The 23,047-nt window shown below is 42.8% G+C and overlaps 1 protein-coding gene across 3 annotated transcripts in view; it reads left to right on the top strand.

The window, feature by feature from the left end:
• LOC124798027 (myosin-9-like) overlaps positions 1–23,047 on the top strand; it is a 242,792-nt gene that overhangs the window by 73,328 nt on the left and 146,417 nt on the right. For all 3 annotated transcript variants that reach the window (XM_047261240.1, XM_047261239.1, XM_047261241.1), the window contains exon 8: positions 3,776–3,992. In XM_047261240.1, the coding sequence (XP_047117196.1) occupies positions 3,776–3,992 (217 nt within the window). The remainder of the gene's footprint in view (positions 1–3,775; positions 3,993–23,047) is intronic.

Here is a 23,047-nt window from a genome sequence, read left to right as displayed (position 1 = left end):
TACAGTTACACAGTGCACCACTCAGTATATTAAGAAGATTAGCACACGGACATTATTTAATATTACAGTGAATTAACATGTATTTGATAATGAATTAAATGACTAATATTTAACAACAGGCAAGATGTGATGGCAACTTCTAATACTGGAATGTTTAGCATTATTATAGTACCACTCATGGCTTCGGTTAATACATTGGGGAATCCAATTTTTATTTGAAATTGGAGAAAAAAATTGTAAATGCTGTTGTGTGAGTGATATGTGCCCATTCTTCCGTATGTTTTGTAATTATTTCACTAAAAGCAGCTGCTTTTAAAATGCATATTGCTAAGGATGTCACAATGCACTGTGTTAATGAATTCACTGTAATTGAGACTCAGAGCCATAATATTATTATTAAACTGTGTAGCCAATTTGTGTTTTTCTGTGCAGCCAATTGACTTGTCCATGCAGAGAAAGTAAACATTCTGAATTCTGAGTATCGACGATGTTTCAAATTTGTCAAAGAATCATCTGTGTTTAGATAACCCATACTTTCTTTCTCTTGAATGTTGTGTTTTGCAAATAATCTGTTACCTACGAACCTGTAGCATGCTGCAGGTGAAAAATAGGTGTGCAGCATTCTTATAATTACAATAAATGGTTGTAGCTCCATTATAAGTTGGATTGAGAAGTATCTTTTGTATTTCTTGATGGTGACTTGTTTCAGACCCTGAGCCCGTTTTCGAACCATCCTACAAAGAAACAATGTCAACTGTAATTTTATTAGTAGGATGGTTTGAAAATGGACACAGGTGTCAGAAACTAGTTGCCATCAAGAAATACAAAAAGGTTCTTCTCAATACAACTTATAATGGAGCTACAACCATTTATTTCACTCTGTTGTCTGTTTGTCTTTTAATGGCTACTTTATTACAGTTCTTTATTGACACACTGAATTAAATACTAAAACTATGTGAACATTGTTTCCATAGTACAGTTCTTGGACTTTGATTCAACCAACCATACTTCCGACATATTCTTCCCTAAAGGCTTAGATCACCTGGAAATGCAGCTTGTTCCACAATCAGAGAGAGCAGGGATAACTGAAGCGTTTAAAATTCTAGTGAATAGGCGAAGAGAGCTTTGGAGACTTGATTAGTGCAAAGACAAAGACATGATAAATGTGTGAAGGCAGTTAAATGAATTTATAGTGAGGTTCGAACTCAGTAAACCATTCCATAAAGTGTTTAGTGTGGGAGACCAATAGATGAATTTTAGGGGCAGATTGATGTTGTATTATCTCTGAAGAAGAGTGGTCAAAACTATGTGACAGTGGGGAAATGTTTCAGATTTACTACCACATAAAAAAAGGCAGGTCCAGTTTGAAAGTACTGGAACTAGACTCTCATTAATCCAGCTATTCCTTGCACATATGGTTGCAGAGTTATTGTGTGTGTCTGAAATTTAGTTTAACATGTTCAGGACTATACTCTGTAAAACCCAGATACATTCATTTTCATAGAAGACTTAGTTCTTAAGTGTGTCCATATACAGTAGTATCACTCACTACAAAATCCATCCTGAATTTTTAGCTGCCGCAATGAAAGGCAATGGCACTATGCTTTTCTTATCATGCCACTGCTTTACAAGCAATACATTGGTACTGCTTGTATTGGTTTGTTGCATAATTTACTCTAGGAAGATGTTCACAGTTTCATCACCATGTGCGTAATAAATCTTCATGCTCTCTCCTCCTACATTCTCATCATCAACTTCACAATTATTTTCCTGCACACTTTGGAGTATTTCTTAAGCTGTTAAAGTTTGATCTACCTCAGTTTTCCTTATCCAGTCACTTCACAACATCAGTTTTTCCTCTTCCCAGAAGCCTGTGGAACATGTCGGTATTCAGAGTATCAACGAGTGACAATTCTGAGTTGACTGGCTCATCGCTGTTGCTCTGTACTGGCTCCAGTTCTGCATCAATGGATGCCACAGTCTTCTCCAGCCCTTCTCTTGCTTCTGCTATTTGAAAAAATCACTAAGTATATTGCTTTCAACAGCTGCAGCATAACCTCAGTAGTCATTTTCTACATTAGTTCAGAAAGGAGACAAAAAGCTAATGTTGTTAATGATTGATTCCGAAGTTCTCTAGTCCATTGGCTGTTCCAGAGCTGTCACATTGGATGGAAGAAAGAGTGCTTGTATACCATCTGATTTCAGTCGCATCAGAAGGATGACTGAAAGCATTATCAGTTATAAGTGTAGCTTTCAGTGAAAGCTTTCTTTTTCAGCTCTTTCGTCATGCCTGGTACAACTGTTCTGTGGAACCACTGAGCGAATGTTTTTCTGTTCATTCATTCTTTCTTCCGAACACAGTATTGTGCAGTTAGTGTATTTCTGACACTGTGTTGGAAGCAAAAAAAAAAAAAACAAAAAAAAAAAAAAAAAAAAATTGTGGATTTTTTATTTCCCAATCACCATGAGCAGTAGTTTGATTCCCATTTACATTAAAACATGCTATTAATGTTATGTGCTTTCACCCCAACCTCCCACTACCACCACAAGCTTGTTTCTCAGTTTTTGGGAGCTAATATTTTTGAAGAAAACATATTGTAAAACAGGTCAGTTTTATCAGCATTGCACAGGGCACCAACAGTTAAATCTTCTTAGTCTATTATCTTCTTCTTTCCAAACTCATCTGCATCTTTTTCATTAGATGAGTGGCTTTACTTGGTGACCGTCGCCTGCCATATCTCGTGTCATTTCTTCTAGTTTGATGACCAACCCTCATGTGCTGCAAACAAGTTACGGGTGCTAAATTGTTTGTTAAATACAACTGCTCTTTCCTTTCTTATTGGGCTACAGGTGGGAATTCCTGTGTAGCATTGTTTTATGACCTGTCTAAAAAGAACTATGTCCAGTTCTTCATTCTGACTCTCTCGCATAACCTTTTGTTTTCCATTTGGGTTGAATACCATCTAATGACAACTTATTTCTTTTTGATATTGTAAATAGTTGCTTGTCCAACATTGTACTCGGCAGCAATGGCTTTCTGTGAAGAACCTCAGTTTAATTTATATAAATTTAAAGTTTTTGCTTAAGGTCTATTGTAATGCGTTCCTTTTAGAAACAATGACAATGACCTGTAAAAAAGCCAAAATTTCAAATATGTGTAGCATTGTTCAAACATTGTAATTAATTACATTGTTGTACACGATAATTCATAGTTGTAAATGTCATTTCCCCTTGAGTGACTAGAGGCCAGATTAGTGAGAGTCTAGTGTAGGTATATAAAAGGTCTGTGAACAGTGAAGTTTACAGCCTTTGCTTGTGGAACGTTTGAGAGCTGATGTTTGCATTGTGTCATTTGGCATTGCAAAACTGAATGACGACTTATAATTTGGTGTCAACATAGTGTGAACAAAAAATATTGTTTTACATATTCTCAGCAAATATAATAAGATACATGATGTCAATAAAAACTCTATTGTTAGTGAATTATGGTTTGTACAAAAACTGAATTACATGAAATCCATTTATTATTGTTCAGTCTTTTCTCAAGTTAATTTTATAGCACGTGGTTTACATTGCATTAACAAATTATTAATGTTGATTTGCCTGCCTTCTCATGTAAGGTTGGCTTTGGACTAGAAACAAATTTTCTTGTAGCTTTGTTGCTGCTGCCATTAGGTGTCCTTGTAATGTTATTCTTTTATTATTTATTTCACTGAATTACCATAGTTGCTCCTTGCTCAAAAGAAGAAATTCTTCTGAACCTGTTTTTTTCCAGGCAAAACATGCTGAACATTGTTCAACAAATTTTAAAAAGAAAGTTGATGAATATGAAAGCACACTTCACAAAATGCAGGAGGATTTACGAACAGCGGAAGAAAGAATCAAAGAGTTGGTTGAACAAAACATGGAGTTAAATGATTTCATAGAAAAGCAAAGAAAGGTGCAAGACAGCAGTACAGATCTTGAAATGTCAGTTATTGCAACTTTACCAGGTACGTGTTAGTCTAGTAGCTTCCATTCAAATTACTCCAAGAAAATACTGATGTTGAGCTTTCTGGTTTCTGTGTGATTGTGTTACTAACTTGTTTCAGACTTATTTTGAAATTTGCTTTGATTGTAAAATACTAATGACCTGCTCTAGCTTCGCAGTAAATATCTATGGCTGGACGACTTGTAGTGATTTACATAAACCTCCTCTGTTTTATCTATTAGTGTACAAAGTATCAAAATCACTACAGTAGTTCCTGAGAAGCCTTCACATACAGACAGAAAAATGTGGCCAGGGTAATTTGTAATATGTATAGTGTCTGGATTCATGGTAGCTTTTACTGTATTGCTTTTCCTGCCAAATACTGGCTGCTCTCTACCTGGACGTGCAAAAGTGTGTGGAGAAAATTAGTGTAGCATGTACAGAATTTTTTTAACCAATATGGAGAAAGTAAGTACAGAATAAGGAAAGAAATAAAGGTATACAGTGCTGCTCAAGGGTCTTTAGGAGGAGGATATGAGACATCAGATTCATTTGAAATTCAAAATAACATGCATCAGGGATCTGTTTGTCTGGATTTCTCTTCATTATTGTAATGAGTGGCACAATAAACAGAATAAAGATGTATATGATACAAGAAACAGCTTAGTGTATCACATACCTTGGAGTTTTAACATCCACAAAGCTTAAAAATTGGACAAGTACTCAGCACTGGTAGACCTATAAATTTCTACAGTAGATTAACTAATGCTAAAAAAATTTATTTGCAGAGAACACTTGAAACATGGCGCAACAAATGAATTAAGAACTCCAACAGTGACACTAAAACTCCTACTAATCTACTACACTATTGACTTTTTAGGTCAGCAACAGTGTTAACCTGAAAAGGTAAGATTCCTGCCCATTATGGTATGGGGAGTAGAAGACTGACAAAGACATCCTCTCCTTTTCAATATGTATTGCACTGTGAATGGTCGGCCCAAGTGTCAAAATAAAGTTGACTTATAGGCTACACTACCTGGCGGCAGCAGCACCCTCACTGCTGGAAGTGCGGAACTCTGCTACTCTCAGTATTGCCAATAACCACAACTGTTGGTGCACTGTCATTTTCGATTTGAGGAAATCGTGGAGATTATGAGATTCCGTGCATTATCCAGCTGTTAGCTGCTGTCATCGTTATTCAGGTTTTCTGCCATGTGTATTTCCATGGATTCTTTAATAATGGAGACCCAAACCGGTGTTGAGGTGCCTAAAATTGTTTCATCATACTCCATTTCTGGGTCGTCTAGTGGGTAACTATGGTACTTCAATCAGCAATTGAGTTTGTGTTGCTCCCAAAGTTGTACCACTTTATTCTGCTGTTAAAGTGCGCGTCATTTACGGCGGTGGCAGAGTTTAGGTTCGTTCTGCGCATCTGACGTCACAAAACACAATCACCCAATGAACAGAGAACGACGTTGCCAGAGCTCGACTGCAGTACAGACCACGGGCGAGTGTCTTCAGTTTTAGAAACATTCAGTCATAAATAAAGTAATTGAACAAAAGCAATGCCTCGATAACAGACTTTCTGTAATAGAAAGTATGGAAAAAGCATTCTTTATACCAATTGCTTCATATTCTGTTAATTAATTAAACCAAACAAGCAATAATCGTCCTAATTCAGGCGACAGCAAGGAAATTCATTCTCACTAACCGCTTTTTCGCAATAAATAACAGCTTAATTGTTAATTTCCTATTGTACTTCGACGAAACGTGAGCAATTCATAGTCATACCAACAGTGTTTGTCGGTATTTTGCATGACTCTTTAAAGTCCTCCAGGAACCCAATTAAACAATGAGCTCCGTTAGCACACTCGTTAGGGTGTTTAGCTTTCCAACAAAAAGTTCTGAGTTCAAATCTTGTTCAGAGCTTAATATTTTCTTTATTTGAAAACAATATCGAAGTGTCTTACTTCTTGATTTTTATTCGTTTGAATGTAATTTTTTGAAAATTTTATTGGTAACTAAAATCGACCATATTGAAAGTATACGCTATGGACTTTTACCTCTGCAAACTGTTCAAAATTTCGTGCAATGGTTTACTACATCTAATGCTGCACAATAACTGCATTGAACATCGAAACAAAATTAAGTCATTTATGGGGGGGAAGGTATCAGTCAAGAAGATGTGTAAAAATCAAATTTTTGGGCCAAATAGTTTTTATGAAATCGAATGATAAAGTGTGTCAGAGCAGTCGAAACACCATGTGTCTGCACAGGCGAGCAGTGCAATGATGACAAAATCGCGGAATGCGGGGAGCACGTCTCTGTAGCAGCGAAAGGGTTAACGCGGCCGTGGTGGCTTTACTTCATAAACTGCGCGCTCCCCCCCTAAACGTAAGTTTGCGAACTATACTACACTATGGTGCTGCTTCTCTTGGCGCGTACAACTGGCAACGCAGCAATCTCCCGCGTCTGGGTGGGCATGCACGAACGGCCAAGATAAAAGAATTCAACTATACTGTGTGTTGAGGGAGAAGAAAAACTGGGCCAGGCTTGAGCGAGTGAAGTCAGTGGCAGAAACTTAATTGATTAGTTGGTAATAATTGTAAATAGTATTGTGCACAAAAGAGATTGACTGACCTGTTTTGTTTGTTGTTGTTGTTGTCTTCAGTCCTGAGACTGGTTTGATGCAGCTCTCCATGCTACTCTATCCTGTGCAAGCTTCTTCATCTCCCAGTACCTACTGCAACCTACATCCTTCTGAATCTGTTTAGTGTATTCATCTCTTGGTCTCCCTCTACGATTTTTACCCTCCACGCTGCCCTCCAATGCTAAATTTGTGATCCCTTGATGCCTCAAAACATGTCCTACCAACCGATCCCTTCTTCTGGTCAAGTTGTGCCACAAACTTCTCTTCTCCCCAATCCTATTCAATACCTCCTCATTAGTTACATGATCTACCCACCTTATCTTCAGCATTCTTCTGTAGCACCACATTTCGAAAGCTTCTATTCTCTTCTTGTCCAAACTGGTTATCGTCCATGTTTCACTTCCATACATGGCTACACTCCATACAAATACTTTCAGAAACGACTTCCTGACACTTAAATCTATACTCGATGTTAACAAATTTCTCTTCTTCAGAAACGCTTTCCTTGCCATTGCCAGTCTACATTTTATATCCTCTCTACTTCGACCATCATCAGTTATTTTGCTCCCTAAATAGCAAAACTCCTTTACTACTTTAAGTGTCTCATTTCCTAATCTAATCCCCTCAGCATCACCCGATTTAATTTGACTACATTCCATTATCCTCGTTTTGCTTTTGTTGATGTTCATCTTATATCCTCCTTTCAAGACACTGTTCATTCCGTTCAACTGCTCTTCCAAGTCCTTTGCTGTCTCTGACAGAATTACAATGTCATCGGCGAACCTCAAAGTTTTTATCTCTTCTCCATGGATTTTAATACCTACTCCAAATTTTTCTTTTGTTTCCTTTACTGCTTGCTCAATATACAGATTGAATAACATCGGGGAGAGGCTACAACCCTGTCTCACTCCTTTCCCAACCACTGCTTCCCTTTCATGCCCCTCGACTCTTATAACTGCTATCTGGTTGCTGTACAGATTGTAAATAGCCTTTCGCTCCCTGTATTTTACCCCTGCCACCTTCAGAATTTGAAAGAGAGTATTCCAGTTAACATTGTCAAAAGCTTTCTCTAAGTCTACAAATGCTAGAAACGTAGGTTTGCCTTTCCTTAACCTTTCTTCTAAGATAAGTCGTAAGGTTAGTATTGCCTCACGTGTTCCAACATTTCTACGGAATCCAAACTGATCTTCCCCGAGGTCCGCTTCTACCAGTTTTTCCATTCGTCTGTAAAGAATTCGCGTTAGTATTTTGCAGCTGTGACTTATTAAACTGATAGTTTGGTAATTTTCACATCTGTCAACACCTGCTTTCTTTGGGATTGGAATTATTATATTCTTCTTGAAGTCTGTGGGTATTTCGCCTGTCTCATACATCTTGTTCACCAGATGGTAGAGTTTTGTCATGACTGGCTCTCCCAAGGCCATCAGTAGTTCTAATGGAATGTTGTCTACTCCCGGGGCCTTGTTTCGACTCAGGTCTTTCAGTGCTCTGTCAAACTCTTCACGCAGTATCTTATCTCCCATTTCATCTTCATCTACATCCTCTTCCATTTCCATAATACTGTCCTCAAGTACATCGCCCTTGTATAAACCCTCTATATACTCCTTCCACCTTTCTGCCTTCCCTTCTTTGCTTAGAACTGGGTTGCCATCTGAGCTCTTGATATTCATACAAGTGGTTCTCTTCTCTCCAAAGGTCTCTTTAATTTTCCTGTAGGCAGTATCTATCTTACCCCTAGTGAGACAAGCCTCTACATCCTTACATTTGTCCTCTAGCCATCCCTGCTTAGCCATTTTGCACTTCCTGTCGATCTCATTTTTGAGACGTTTGTATTCCTTTTTGCCTGCTTCAGTTACTGCATTTTTATATTTTCTCCTTTCATCAATTAAATTCAATATTTCTTCTGTTACCCAAGGATTTCTATTAGCCCTCGTCTTTTTACCTACTTGATCCTCTGCTGCCTTCACTACTTCATCCCTCAGAGCTACCCATTCTTCTTCTACTGTATTTCTTTCCCCCATTCCTGTCAATTGTTCCCTTATGCTCTCCCTGAAACTCTGTACAAACTCTGGTTCGTTCAGTTTATTCAGGTCCCATCTCCTTAAATTCCCGCCTTTTTGCAGTTTCTTCAGTTTCAATCTGCAGTTCATAACCAATAGATTGTGGTCAGAATCCACATCCGCTTCTGGAAGAGTGTTACAATTTAAAACCTGGTTCCTATATCTCTGTCTTACCATTATATAATCTATCTGATACCTTTTAGTATCTCCAGGATTCTTCCAGGTATACAACCTTCTTTCATGATTCTTGAACCAAGTGTTAGCTATGATTAAGTTATGCTCTGTGCAAAATTCTACAAGGCGGCTTCCTCTCTCATTTCTTCCCCCCAATCCATATTCACCTACTATGTTTCCTTCTCTCCCTTTTCCTACTGACGAATTCCAGTCACCCATGACTATTAAATTTTCGTCTCCCTTCATTACCTGAATAATTTCTTTTATCTCGTCATACATTGCATCAATTTCTTCATCATCTGCAGAGCTAGTTGGCATATAAACTTGTACTACTGTAGTAGGCATGAGCTTTGTGTCTATCTTGGCCACAATAATGCGTTCACTATGCTGTTTGTAGTAGCTAACCCGCACTCCTATTTTTTTTATTCATTATTAAACGTACTCCTGCATTACCCCTATTTGATGTTGTATTTATAACCCTGTAATCACCTGACCAAAAGTCTTCTTCCTCCTGCCACCGAACTTCACTAATTCCCACTATATCTAACTTTAACCTATCCATTTCCCTTTTTAAATTTTCTAACCTACCTGGCCGATTAAGGGATCTGACATTCCACGCCCCGATCTGTAGAATGCCAGTTTTCTTCCTCCTGATAACGACGTCCTCCTGAGTAGTCCCCGCCCGGAGATCCGAATGGGGGACTATTTTACCTCCGGAATATTTTACCCAAGAGGACGCCATCATTATTTAATCATACAGTAAAGCTGCATGTCCTCGGGAAAAATTACGGCTGTAGTTTCCCATTGCTTTCAGCCGTTCGCAGTACCAGCACAGCAAGACCGTTTCGGTTAATGTTACAAGGCCAGATCAGTCAATCATCCAGACTGTTGCCCCTGCAACTACTGAAAAGGCTGCTGCCCCTCTTCAGGAACCACATGTTTGTCTGGCCTCTCAACAGATACTCCTCCGTTGTGGTTGCACCTACGGTACGGCCATCTGTATCGCTGAGGCACGCAAGCCTCCCCACCAATGCCAAGGTCCATGGTTCATGGGGGGGACCACAGTCCTATAACTCTATGCACATATCTGACCATGAACATAATTTTGATAATTTATTACAGCGTTCTTAAATACTTGGAAAGCATACTCTTTACAATCACTTTCATGTGCTTGCATAAATAAATTTCTCACTCATGGTAGACTTGTATTGCATCTTCTTTCAAATTTCATATGGTTTGGTAACAATACCTAGCTAGTGGTTATATAAAGTTTGTGCTTTGTTAAATAATTTTCACTGGTATGGCGGGTAATTTTAAAGTTTTAATTATGGCCTCGAAGTAAGTTACCACCCTAAAATAAGTGCTGGTGTTAGTATTTTTCATTCATCATCCTTCAGTGCGTCACGTTTGTGTGTGTGTGTGTGTGTGTGTGTGTGTGTGTGTGTGTCACATGTGGTAGTGATGTGCATGAGGACGATTGTCCACCTCCTTCTCCCCGCAGTATAAACTACAATGGCGGCCATGCCGCCTCCTCTCAGGAGTGTCCAATCTATCTTGATGAGTGGGCTGTTAAAGAAATCCGGATAAAGGAAAAGGTGCCTTGTCCATTTGCTCGCAAGTTACTTGCTAGTTGCAAACTTGTGTTCTCCTGTCTGGTACCTATAGTTCTGCTTTTGTTACCCTTCGCTCCATGAATGACATGGCCACGCAGACATGTGACCTCCAATTCAGCTCTGAAATCATGAAATCGCCCACTGTCAAGGTAGCAACGTCATCCCCCCGTCCCGCTGTGCAACAAGTCGTCAATCTCTCGTCTCAAGGGGCGAAACCACCAGCTACACAACCGGTTGCCCGGAAAGTCAGAAGGAGTACTCCTGTGAAGACTTCTGTCCCTCCAGCCAAACACCACCTGAGTCTTCATCTAACTGGAAAGTCTCAAAGAAGCCCTCCAAAGGCAAACGGTCTTCTCCTTTGTCACCTCGAAGATCATCTTCGATGGTGTCGGCACGTGATACCTTAGCCCGGCCAGCTTCCATGTCGTCGGTGCACACCAACCACCATTTTTTGGCGTTGGACCACACAAGCAAGCTGACACCCCCACATCTCTTCATCATGAATCTACTCCGCCTTTGGTCCCACAAAGATGATTTACAGCTGCTTTTAGCGTTGCAGCGGTCGCTTGTACTCAGTAATCAGGAAACGAAATTGCACCCTCACAACTGCTTTGAGCTTTCACATTTCTTAGCGATTTGTTTTGACCTTCCCCCTGATGTCGGTATTTCCTCTCATGGGGGCGTCATGCTTCTCATACGGGATGACATTCATAGTCAACCCATCTAGCTGACTAGCAATCTTTAAGCTGTTGCAATTCACCTTTCCCTTCCCCACCTGACTTTTTCCCTCTATACTGTATATGTCCCTCCATCATTCGCCGTCACCAGGGCAGACTTCCTTCTACCTATTGGGCAGCTGCCTGCCCCATTTTTGCTACTCAGTGACTTTAATGCACATCATCCCCTTTGGGGTTCTCCCAGAACCTGTCAGAGAGGTGCCCTCTTGGCTGACCTACCTTAACACTGGAGCCCCCACTTTCCTTTCCAACTCCTTGCACACCTATTCCCATTTGGACCTAGCCTTCTCCACCGCCCAGCTTGCCTATCGTCTTGAGTGGTCCGCTCTCTCTGACACCTAGTCGAGCGACCATTTCCCATGTGCAATCTGTTTGCTGACCCCTATCCCATCCATGTGCACACTTAAATTGCAGCTTTCTAGGGCTGACTGGCAGCTTTACTCCTCCCTGGTGACGTTGGAAGAACATTTCCCCAGTTGTGATGACCAGGTCGAATATCTCACAACTGTTATCCTTACTGCTGCAGAAGGGTCCATCCTCCGCACTTCCTCTCTACCATGTTGTGTCCCAGTCTCTTGGTGGACTGAGGCATGCTGCGATGCAATTCGTGCACATAGATATGCTCTCCGCATTTTTAACCGCCACCCTACGCTGGCAAACTGCATTGATTATAAACAGATGCATGCAAAGTGTCGTCGCATTCTTAGGGATGGCTAAAGAACTAGCTGAATTTCATTCACAAGTTCTTTTAACAGTTCCACACCTTCCTCTGTTCTGTGGACCAACCTCTGAAGGCTCTCTGGAACCAATATCCATTCCTCAATTTCCAGCCAGACAGTCACTGATGATGATGTCATCGTAGACCCTGTTGCTGTCTTCAACACCTTGGGCTGCCATTTTGTGGAAGTTTTGGATTCCTTCATCAGAAACGAACCTTTCTCTTGTGGGCAAGCACTTTCTGCTTAACACATACAACCGCATCTGGGCAGAGGGCACATTTCCTGGACGTTGGCATGAAGCCACAGTCATACCCATACCTAAGTCCGGTAAGGACAAAATCCTTCTTTCTAGCTACCTACCCCCTGTGAGTCCGGGGGTTAGAATAGGCCCGAGGTATTCCTGCCTGTCGTAAGAGGCAACTAAAAGGAGTCTCGCACCTTTCGGCCTTTATGTGATGGTCCCCTGTACGGTTTGACCTCCATTCTTCAATATTTTCCCGAATAGCAAGGCAATTGGGGAAGGGCGCCTTTCATGGTGCATTGAGATCTTTAGCCCACTTTCTCGTCGTCACATTTCAATCCCGCTCATTCTCCATCTCTTGGGTGAGGACACCTTCCTGGAAGCATTTTCCACCACACAATATCGCTTTCTGTGTCTACAATGACCATGGACTTCTTTGCACCTGATGTCCAGCACGGTAGCCAGCCCGTTGTGGTGGGGCCGCCATATACCCTGTTGGTTGTAGTCCCCTGAGCACACAGGGATCGCTGTGCTGATGTTGTTCCATTAAATCCCCACATATGCCAAGGGGTAGATGCCATCCTCCTGGGGCAACGGGACTCCCGGCAATGACCATCCTGTCAGGTGGCCTTTGCTGCGGCTGGGTGGCGCCTGTGGGGAGGGTCCCTGGTCGGAGTGGGTGGCATCTGGGCGGATGACATGTGATGAAGCATAGTACATCATCTCTTGCTGGTGTTGAAACACCAGCGTCTCTAAGCGTTCACAGGCTCAACTCAGTGCACAGAAGTATGACCCAAAATCGTTCCCCTACCTGGCCACAACATAGAAGGAACGTCAGGCTAAGGATGGCAGCAGGTCTTGTTCGCCCCAGTACCTTGTATGTTCGGGAGCTGATGGGGAATCTTTCATGAAAATGAAGCCTAGTTTTTTGTTGAGCATTTAGAGGACAAGTTTGGGGAGGTCCAAAATGAGATCTGGGTCAGTCTTGATCAAAACAGCATTCTCTGCCCGGCCACGGGCGTTACTTCCTTGTGGCAAGCTGGGGGATCTTTCTGTAACCATCACGCCCCATAAGATCTTAAATATGATCCAGGGTATCGTATTTCACAGGGACCTTCTTTTGTAGTCTGACAATGAGCTTCGCGCCAATTTACTGTGGCAAGGTGCGCATTTTGTCCGACGTGTCCACCGGGGTCCGAGAGACAATCAGGCTACCAACAGTGTCTTCATTTTGGCCTTTGAGGGTGATGCATTGCCTGAGAAGGTCCAGGTGATGGTCTACCGCTGTGGTGTAAGCCCTATATCCCTCCACCGATGCGGTGCTTTAAGTGCTGGAAGTTCGGCCATATGTCTTCCCGCTGTAGTTCCACCATCACAGGCCAAGATTGCGGACGCCCATCACATCCCAATACTCCACGTGCCCCGTCTCCCATCTGTGTCAACTGCAGAGAGCACCATTCACCTTGTTCGCCAGACTGCAGGATTCTCCAGAAAGAAAGGAAAATTATGGAGTACAAGACCCTGACCGACTAATCTACACTGAGGCTAAGAGAGAATTTCAACATCTGCATCCTGTGCATATAACATTGTCTAACGCCGCCACTACAACAGTTCTGGCACCATCAGCTCTGTCAACCCCGGTCACCTCTCAGAGCCGGAAGACTACACCTGCCCCCTTCATGTTGGGGGGCATTTCCCTCCCTGTTGCTCCTGCACCAACCATCTGGGATGTCCGTCTCCACATCTAAGCTGGAGAAGTGCAAGTCTTCTTCGGCTTCTCTCTCTAGGAAAGGGTACTGTCTCAGTTCAACCTCTGCCTCTTAAATAATGGGGCAGCCACACATTTCAGTGTGGCTCATGGTAGCTACTCAGCCCAGGACTTCTCCCATCTATCCACTGGAGAGCACATGACGACCTGTGTGGTAGTGACCACTTCCCCACCTTCCTGTCACTGCCCCTGCATCAAGCCCATGGACACCTACCCAGATGGGCTTTAAACAAGGCAGACTGGGAAACTGTTAACTCAGCTGTCACCATTGAATATCCCCCATACGGTAACAATGATGTCATTGTTGAACAGGTGACTACAACAATTGTTTCTGTGGCAGAAAATGCGATCCCTCGCTCTTTGGGTGCCCGAGGCATAAGGCAGTCCCTTGGTGGTTGCCGGAAGTTGCTGAAGCAATTAAGGAGCATCGGCAAGCTCTACAGCAGCATAAGTGGCACACTTCCCTCGAGCACCTCATAGCTTTTAAACAGCTCCGTACCTGCATTCACCAACTTATCAAACAACGTAAGCAGGAGTGTTGGGAGAGATAAGTCTCGACCATTGGGTGCCATTCGTCACCTTCCCAAGTCGGGGCAAAGATCAAGCATGTTTATGGGTACCAGACTCCAACAGGTGTTCCTTGTGTTACCATAAATGGCGTGTTATCTACCAACGCAAACGCGATTGCCAAGCACTTTGCTGAGCACACTCTCAAGCCTCTGTGTCGGAGAATTACCCCCCAGCCTTTCACACTCTCAAACGGCGGCTGGAAGAAAACGTCCTCTCATTCACTACACACCACAGTGAATCTTATAACACCCCATTTACAGAGTGGGAGTTCCTCAGTGCCCTTGTAAATTTCCGCAACACAGCTGGGCCGGATCGGACCGCAGTCAGATGATTAAACATCTCTCATCTGTCTACAAGGGACATCTCCTTGTCGTCTTCAACCGGATTGGTGCAATGGTGTCTTTCCATCGCAATGACGAGAGAGCACCATCATTCCGGTGCTCCAACCTGGTGAAAACCTGCTTGATGTGGATAGCTATCGGTCCATCAGCCTCCCCAACGTATGGTATGTCGGCGGCTGGGTTGGGTTGTGGAGTCACGTGGCCTACTGGCTCCAGGTCAGGGCGGCTTCCACCAGGGTCGCTCTACTACTGATAATCTTGTGTCCCTCGAATCTGCCATCTGATTATCCTTTTCCAGATGCCAACACCTGGTTGCCGTCTTTTTCGACTGATGTAAAGCATACGACACGACCTGGCGACATCATATCCTTGCCACGTTGTATGAGTGGGGCCTCCAGGGCACGCTCCCGATTTTTATCCAAAACTTCCTGTCGCTCTGTACTTTCTGTGTCCAAGTTGGTGCCTCCCATAGTTCCCCCCCTATCCAGGAGAATGGAGTCCCACAGGGCTCTGTACTGAGTGGTCTCAATTTTTAGTAGCTATTAATGGTCTGGCAGCAGCTGTCGGGCCATCCGTCTCACCTTCTCTGTATGCAGATGACTTCTGCATTTCGTATTGCTGCTCCAGTACTGGTGTTGCTGAGCATTGCCTACAGGGAGGCATCCACAAGACGCAGTCATGGGCTCAAGCCCATGGCTTCCAGTTTTCAGCCGCAAAGTCGTGTGTCATGCACTTCTGTCAGTGTTGTACCATTCATCTGGACCCAGAACTTTACCTTCATGACGATCCACTAACTGTCGTGGAGACATAACGATTGTTAGGACTGGTTTTCAGTGCTCGATTGACTTGGCTTCCTCATCTTTGTCAGCTTAAGCAGAAGTGCTGGCAGCATATCAATGCCATCCGTTGCCTGAGCAACACCAATTGGGGTGCGCAGCATTCTACACTGCTGCAGCTCTACAGAGCCCTTGTCCAATCCCGAATTGACTATGTGAGTGTGGTTGATGGTTCGGCAGCACCCTCAGCATTGCATTTACTCGACCCTGTGCACCACTGTGGGGTTCGACAAGCGACAAGAGCTTTTAGTACGAGTCCGGTGACCAGCGTACTGGTGGAGGCTGGGATCCCTCCATTGCAGTTGCCAGTTATGTTGCACACATTCGTAGCTCCCCTGAGCATCTGAATTACCGTCTCCTTTCACCGCCCGCGGCAGTCCATCTCCCACAATGGCGGCCCAGGTCGGGGCTAACGATTGCGGTTTGCATGCGGTCCCTTCTCTCCAAACTGGAGTCCTTCTCTTTACCATCTCTACTTGAGGTCCGTTCACGTACACCTCCATGGTGTATGCCTCGGCCGCAACTTTGTCTGGGCCTGTCACGTGGCCCTAAGGACTCGTTAACCTTGTGGCTCTCTGCTGTCACTTCCTCTCGATTCTTGACGTGCTGCGGGGCTCTGAAGTGTTTTACACCAACGGTTGGATGGCTAATGATCACATGGGCTTTGCACACATTCACGGCGGCCATATTGAATAGCATTCCTTACCCGATGGTTGTACCACTGCAGAGCTGGTGGCCATTTCTCATGTACTTCAGTATCTCCGTTCATGCCCTGGGGAGTCTTTTCTTTTATCTACTGACTCCTTGAGCAGCCTGAAAACTATCAATGAGTGCTACCCTCGTCATCCATTGGTAGTGTCCATCCAGGAGTCCATCTATGCCCTGGAATGGTCCAGTCGTTCAGTGGTGTTCATCTGGACCCCTGGTCATGTCTAAATGCCAGGAAATGAACTTACTGACAGGCTGGCCAAACAGGCTACACGGAAACTACTTCTGGAGATGGGCATCCCAACAACTGACCTGCGTTCGTTATTATGCTGCAAGGTTTTTCAGCTTTGGGAGATGGAATGGCAAATCTCAGTATGCACAACAAACTGCGAGCCATTATGGAGACCGCGAATGTGTGGAAGTTCTCGATGAGGGCCTCTTGCAGGGACTCCATAGTTCTCTGCCGGCTTCGCATTGGCCATGCCTGGGCAACCCACGGCTACCTCCTGCGCCGTGAATACCCACCTCAGTGTCGGTGCGGAGCCTGGTTGACAGTGGCCTATATTCTTCTGCTCTGTCCTTCTTTGGCTGCCCTGTGACTTCATCTCGGGTTGCCGGGCTCGTAATCATTGATTTTAGCAGACAACGCTTCATCGGCTGATTTGGTTTTACATTTCATCCATGAGGGTGGGTTTTATCATTTGATCTGAGTTTTAGTGCATGTCCTTTGTCCCTCTGTGCCTCCACCATAGTGCTGGTGGCTGGCTTTTCCTCTTTATTTTCATGATCGGCCAGCCACTGTAATCTGCTTCTTTGTTTTACTCTCTTCTGTTTTTTGCATTTCTTTGTTGTTTTCTTGTCCTCTTTTGTTCCTATTAGTGTTTGTTGCCTTTCCTTCGTTCTTGTGGTCTTTCCTTTCTTTCCGTTTTGTGTTGTATGTCTCGTCCGTTTTATTCTCACATTTGTGACATTGTTTTATTAGGAACAAGGGACTGATGACCTCGTAGTTTGGTCCCATTCTCCCTCTTCTAAACCAACCAATCTAGCTACTGCTCCATCTCTCTTACCAGCTGTGTTTGCAAGGTGATGCAACGTATGATTAAAGCCCGGCTTTGTGGTGGGTTGAGTTTCAAAATTTACTAACAGATGCACTACGTGGATTTAAAGCGCGGTGTTCTGCAGTTGACCATCCCGATACTTTGTCCACCCATGTCATGAATGATTTTATATGGAAATCCCAGACTGTGGCCTATGACACCTGCTGAAGGACTTGTATCCTCTGTACTCATTACACATGGGGCTTCCATGGGCACCTGCCCTGTTTGCTTCAGGTGATTTTACAAGACTGAGTTTTCAGTGTGTGTGTGTGTGTGTGTGTGTGTGTGTGTGTGTGTGTACTACGACTTTCTTGGGGCTTATGCTCAACAGGAAACTCTCTTGGTCCTCCCATGTGTCTTACCTGTCACCTTGCTGTACGCAGTCCCTCAATCTCCTATGTGTCCTCACTGATACTTCCTGGGGAACCACTCTCTTCTGTTTGTACTGGTTCCTTATCCATTCGACACTCCACTATGATTGCTTTGTTTATGCACCTGCACACCCATCCCTCTTATGCCGTCTCAACACTATCCCCATCATGGCATCCATTTGGCCACGGGCACCTTTTACACCAGCCCGGTTGAGAGTCTGTATGCTGAAGCTGCTGAACTACCACTGTTCTACCGCAGTGACTTTCTCCTCAGCAGGTATGCATGCCATTTGTTTGCCATGCGTGGCCACCCATCCTACGCCTCCTTGTTTGATGATTCATTTGATTGTCAGTATGGTGCTCGTCCCTCTTCTGTTACCTCCACTTTTGCCACCTACTACTGCGGCTTAACTTCACACTACCTGCAACTTTCCCAGTGGGTGTGAACCCTTCACCACCTTGGCTTCGTGAAGCGACCCATGTTAACCTTGGCCTTCATTCACTTCCTAAGGACACTACTCCAGCCTCAGTCTATTGTCTCCAGTTTCACGACCTTTGCATGGAACTCCGCGATGGTGCCTGTGTCTACAATGATGGCTTTCAGACTGACCATGGGGTCAGGTATACCTTCGTCACTGGCACTTGTGTCTTTAGATATTGGTTTCCAGCACTCTCATCAGTATTTACAGCCGAGTTCTTTGCCTTGTATTAGGCCACGGAGTACATCCAGCAACACAGCCTTTCCAATTGTGTCCTCTGCTCATACTCACTCAGTGCCTTCCAAAGTCTACGTGCGCTGTACGCTTCTCATCCCTTAGTGCAGTGGGTCTATGAAAACTGTCACTTGCTCACTCTTCGTGAAGCCAGTGTCTTGTTTCTGTGGGTCCCTGCTCATGTCGATCTGCGAGGAAATAAGACTGCTGACGCTGCTGCCAATGCTGCAATCCTCGTACCTCAGCCTCCGAGTACTCTGATGATTTCTGCATTGGCGTCTGTCAGGCAGTGGTGTCCCTTTGGCATCGCCAATGGTCCTCCCTTCACGGGAATAAGCTTTGGGTTATTAAGCTTCTCCCAGTGCCTTGGACGATCTCCTCTTGGCCCTTCCGCCGAGAGAAGATTAATTTAACTCGGCTGCATATTGGGCACTGCCTTTTTAACCATCATCATTTGCTAAGTGGCACTACCCCACCTCTTTGTACACCTTGCGCCCATATTTTAACTTTCCACCACTTCCTACTGAATGCCCCTTTTTTAACAATTTGCATTCCAACTTGGGATTGCCGTATGATTTGTTAGCTGTTTCAGCGAATGATACATAGGCTGTCGACCGCATTTTACTTTTTATCCGCCGAAGCAATATGGCGAAGGCTATTTAATTTTTAGTTTTGGACCTCCATTTCTGTATGGTGCTTTTTCAGCCCTTTTTCCACATGCCTGTTTGTAACTATCTCCTATTTTGTCCATTGGGACTGATGTATAGCCATTTAATTCCTCTCTCTGTTCCTGTTCTATAGTTTTGACTTGGGCGCGTATGACCCCTGTTGTTTTTGCACCCTAAAACAAAACAAAACCTTGTCCCCATCCCCCTTGTCAGTCTTCCTTCCCTTCCTATGCTTTGTATTGCTGCAGCATCTTATTTTGCAGCTCTTGCCAGAAGGCCTTGTAGCATCCATTCAGTCATTCTTGGACATAAATGTCTCAACATTTCCACCTGATTCATTCAGCTTGTGTTTGGGCTACCCATATGTGTTAAGTCTCGATTTCTTCTATAAATCCTGAACGTGGAACAAATTCCATATCATTTCTGCCCTTTAACAGCGTGTATACGACCCGGGACAACTGGGAGATCCGGGAAAACCTGGGAATTTTTTCATCCGGGAGAAAACCGGGAAAAACCCATGAATTTTTTATAATTATAGGAATTTTTCATTGTTTTGGTTTTCCGTTAAATTTTTGTAATTTCGACTGGTATGAACCGATACTCTAAGGAGATTACTGTATGCCGCTACTGCAGAATAATGCTTCAACAATGAAACACAAACAAGAGAAAAAAACGAAAATAACTTAAATTGCAAAGGAAATGCGCCGTATACGACGACGACACACAGTGCTCATGCAAGCATCTGCCAACAGCAAAATGTGTCAAAGCCTTTAGGAAGACAATGCCATGCTTCATAACAACAAATAGCCTCCGAAGAGCGTGAAGTCACAACTGTTTACATTAGATTGGTTTTAGCAGTTACGAGCGGGCTCATGCGCATGTGCAGTTTGGTCGCGTTTGAGTAGTAGATTCTCCAGCTTCTGGCTACAGCCATGTGGCTGTTGGCTGTGCAAGCAGTCCCAGCAAGCATCTAGATGTTACCGGGAAAAGGGGGGCCAAATTCATATTCTTGAGAAAAAAAGACTTGTTTCACAAAGCTCCTAGCATCCAGCGCACGTTAGTCTATCAATTATTCATATGATTTTGAAACGCATCCCTGTCTGTTATTGAACACATTTTAATTGATTTCTGAATGAATCATAAGTTGATGTTTGAATGCGTGTATAGTGAACGTGATGTCTCTGTCAGGAGAATCCTTGTCGGATCTAGGGATAAACTTTCCACAGACAAAAGGGGACAGGGCTATACGAGCTGAGCAGAGTGAAGCCGAACGGATGAATGCCAATTGCTGTCTGATTATGTGGTTGACTGGGTTTGCGAATGATCAGTGTTGTTATAATTACTAGCGAAATCCATAAATTCAGCCTACCAGAATGGAATAAACGACTAACAGGTGGGAAAGATTACGTACTATCTTCTTGGTGTATCCAATAAAATGAAATTTTGAGAGAAAATTTTAGTCCAGATCGCTACACTAGTAAAGACCAGTTGTACAATCGTCGGCTGGCATCCGCTTAAGTTCTATTCTGGAAGTAATGTGGAAAACGTGTTGTACAAACATGTAGCAACGCCTAACCGGAGAGTAATTGCGGGATAACTAAACCAGTGATTCTGGTAGGGTTAGTGAAGTTAATCGGCGAACAAATTTTGACAATGGCAGGAATAGCTACAGAATTGATGATCAGATTGTTAGAACGAGGAAGGAGAAGAAACGGGGACGTAATACATATTATGGAAGAATAAGACAATTCCAAATTTATATAAAAAAATTCGTAATACTGCTATTCGATTTCATGCTTGAGAAACTGGTGTGTATGAATGAAATGTGAAACTATTTCCTAACATAAAGCTTTTTGCTTGTAGTAGGCCTTATAGGCATTTGATATTGGTACTTCTTGAATTATGTTCTGTCGTGTTATAAAAATGACCCTTCTTGCCAAAACAGTCTTGTTTATTTGTTGTGTGTTACAAAAATGCTGCAATATTAGAAAGGCCTATTTCGTTTTATTTAGCAGACAGTGACAAAATAGACGTAATCAGATCGAGAATCCAGACCAGTCTTGGGTATTATTTGTATTAACAGCATTTTCAGTTTTAGATAATGACATTTCGATTTTTCATGTAGCAAAATGTTTGAGGAACTCTGATGAGGTAATAGATTCTTTCACAGAAGGGAAAGCACACCATGTAAAGCTGTAGTAAGATTAGAGAGAAAAAATGCTAAGAGCTAAGGACTGAACAAATGTATACTTTCTCGCTTGTCCCTTGTCTTCATTGGTTTTATGTATCCTATATTTAATTTTATGTCACACAAAACGGCAAGTTATTAGCTAATAGGCAATAAAGAGGGCAAATTTTCTGAAGAGTTCTTGTTCTCCCGATTACAAATAATCCCATCCGCTATTAATTGCGAGTTCTTTTTTTTAAAAAAAAGAGGGGCCAGCTGTCAAACCGTCCGACTGGAAACAGTAGAGACACCACAGACATTTCAATTTCCACTGTCCTGAATATAGTTTGATGGCACTCATTACAAAATGTACACGTTTTGATTCCACAGAGCGAAATACAGTGACGTGCGATAGAAGAATGCTGTATGAAGAGGCGTGGCACTGCACTTTGGCACACTTAACTCGAACACATATGTTTTATGTTTCAGACTTTTCAGAAAGATGTGTATGCTACAAGATGAACATATTTTTGAAAATTCGATTTTTTTTTAGTATTGATTCAGTTAACAAATATTGTAGATCCGGGGCTGATGCGCAGAGCAGTATGAGTCATAGTGGGTAGTCTCCACATGACCCATGTTTACATTTAGTGATTTTGCTGTTTCCCCTTCGTTTACTCTCATGTCAAATGAAAACAAAATGAATATCTGCGGCCAGGAGCTATCAAGTGAATTAAAATACATTCACATAATTACGGAGGGCTAAAATATGTTATTAGTTTCAGATTTTATTTTATTTCCACCTTTCTGACAGTCAAGCATTAATCGCCTTGCAGAACAATGAAGTTATTTTTGTGTGTTTGCTAAAGAAATTTGACTTTTATTAACCCTTTCCGCAGAGGCAGTCAATGTATTTGAAACGAAATGGTTAATTCCACAGTACTGGATAGTTTCAACTGTCCGCTGCACTTCAGGTGCACGTTTTCATCTTCTAGAACGTATGGCATTATGCCATAATGAAGAACTAAACATGATATAATACAGTACTGGTGCTCCAGGAAAATTTACATCCCGAAAACCACACTGAAAATCTTAATATCAGGTCGAGGTCTGCTTCATTGGGAATCTGGACATAAGAATGTGCACTTTAAGTATGCCCTTTAAATGTGCACATTTTAATATGGTTCACAAAATTTCGATGCTATTGGAGTATCCTCTGCTGTCTTGTTTCTTTTATGACATAATGTATGATGTTTCAATGTTTTACACGTACATACATACGGGCTTCCTACGTCATGGTAGCTGCGCAAGCGTAGTGTCACCCGTTATCTGCGCTTTCTGGCAACTGCTGAAACGAACCTGTTTCTAACAAGTTGCGGGAAAATATTGCGAATGGTAGTTTGAAAAGCGTTACCTTCAAAGTAAATATCCTTTTAAGTAAGTTGAAATACTTGTGAGACTGTACCATGAATTTCTTAAATCACAGAGCGTTTGACTCTCATTTAAAAATAAACTCGTTGATGATGAGAATTTCGAACTCTGAAGATCGGACATTTATGTCATTATTAAAAATTTTACTGGCACATTTGTGTGATGTATCTTAAAGTGTAACCTGCGCAGAAAAGATCAAGATATAAAGATTGT

Source organism: Schistocerca piceifrons, chromosome 5, assembly GCF_021461385.2.
Source record: "Schistocerca piceifrons isolate TAMUIC-IGC-003096 chromosome 5, iqSchPice1.1, whole genome shotgun sequence".
In the NCBI taxonomy this organism is placed as follows: Eukaryota; Metazoa; Arthropoda; class Insecta; order Orthoptera; family Acrididae; genus Schistocerca; species Schistocerca piceifrons.
Note: the sequence above shows the minus strand (reverse complement) of the source record. Positions and strands in the feature narration are given on the sequence as shown.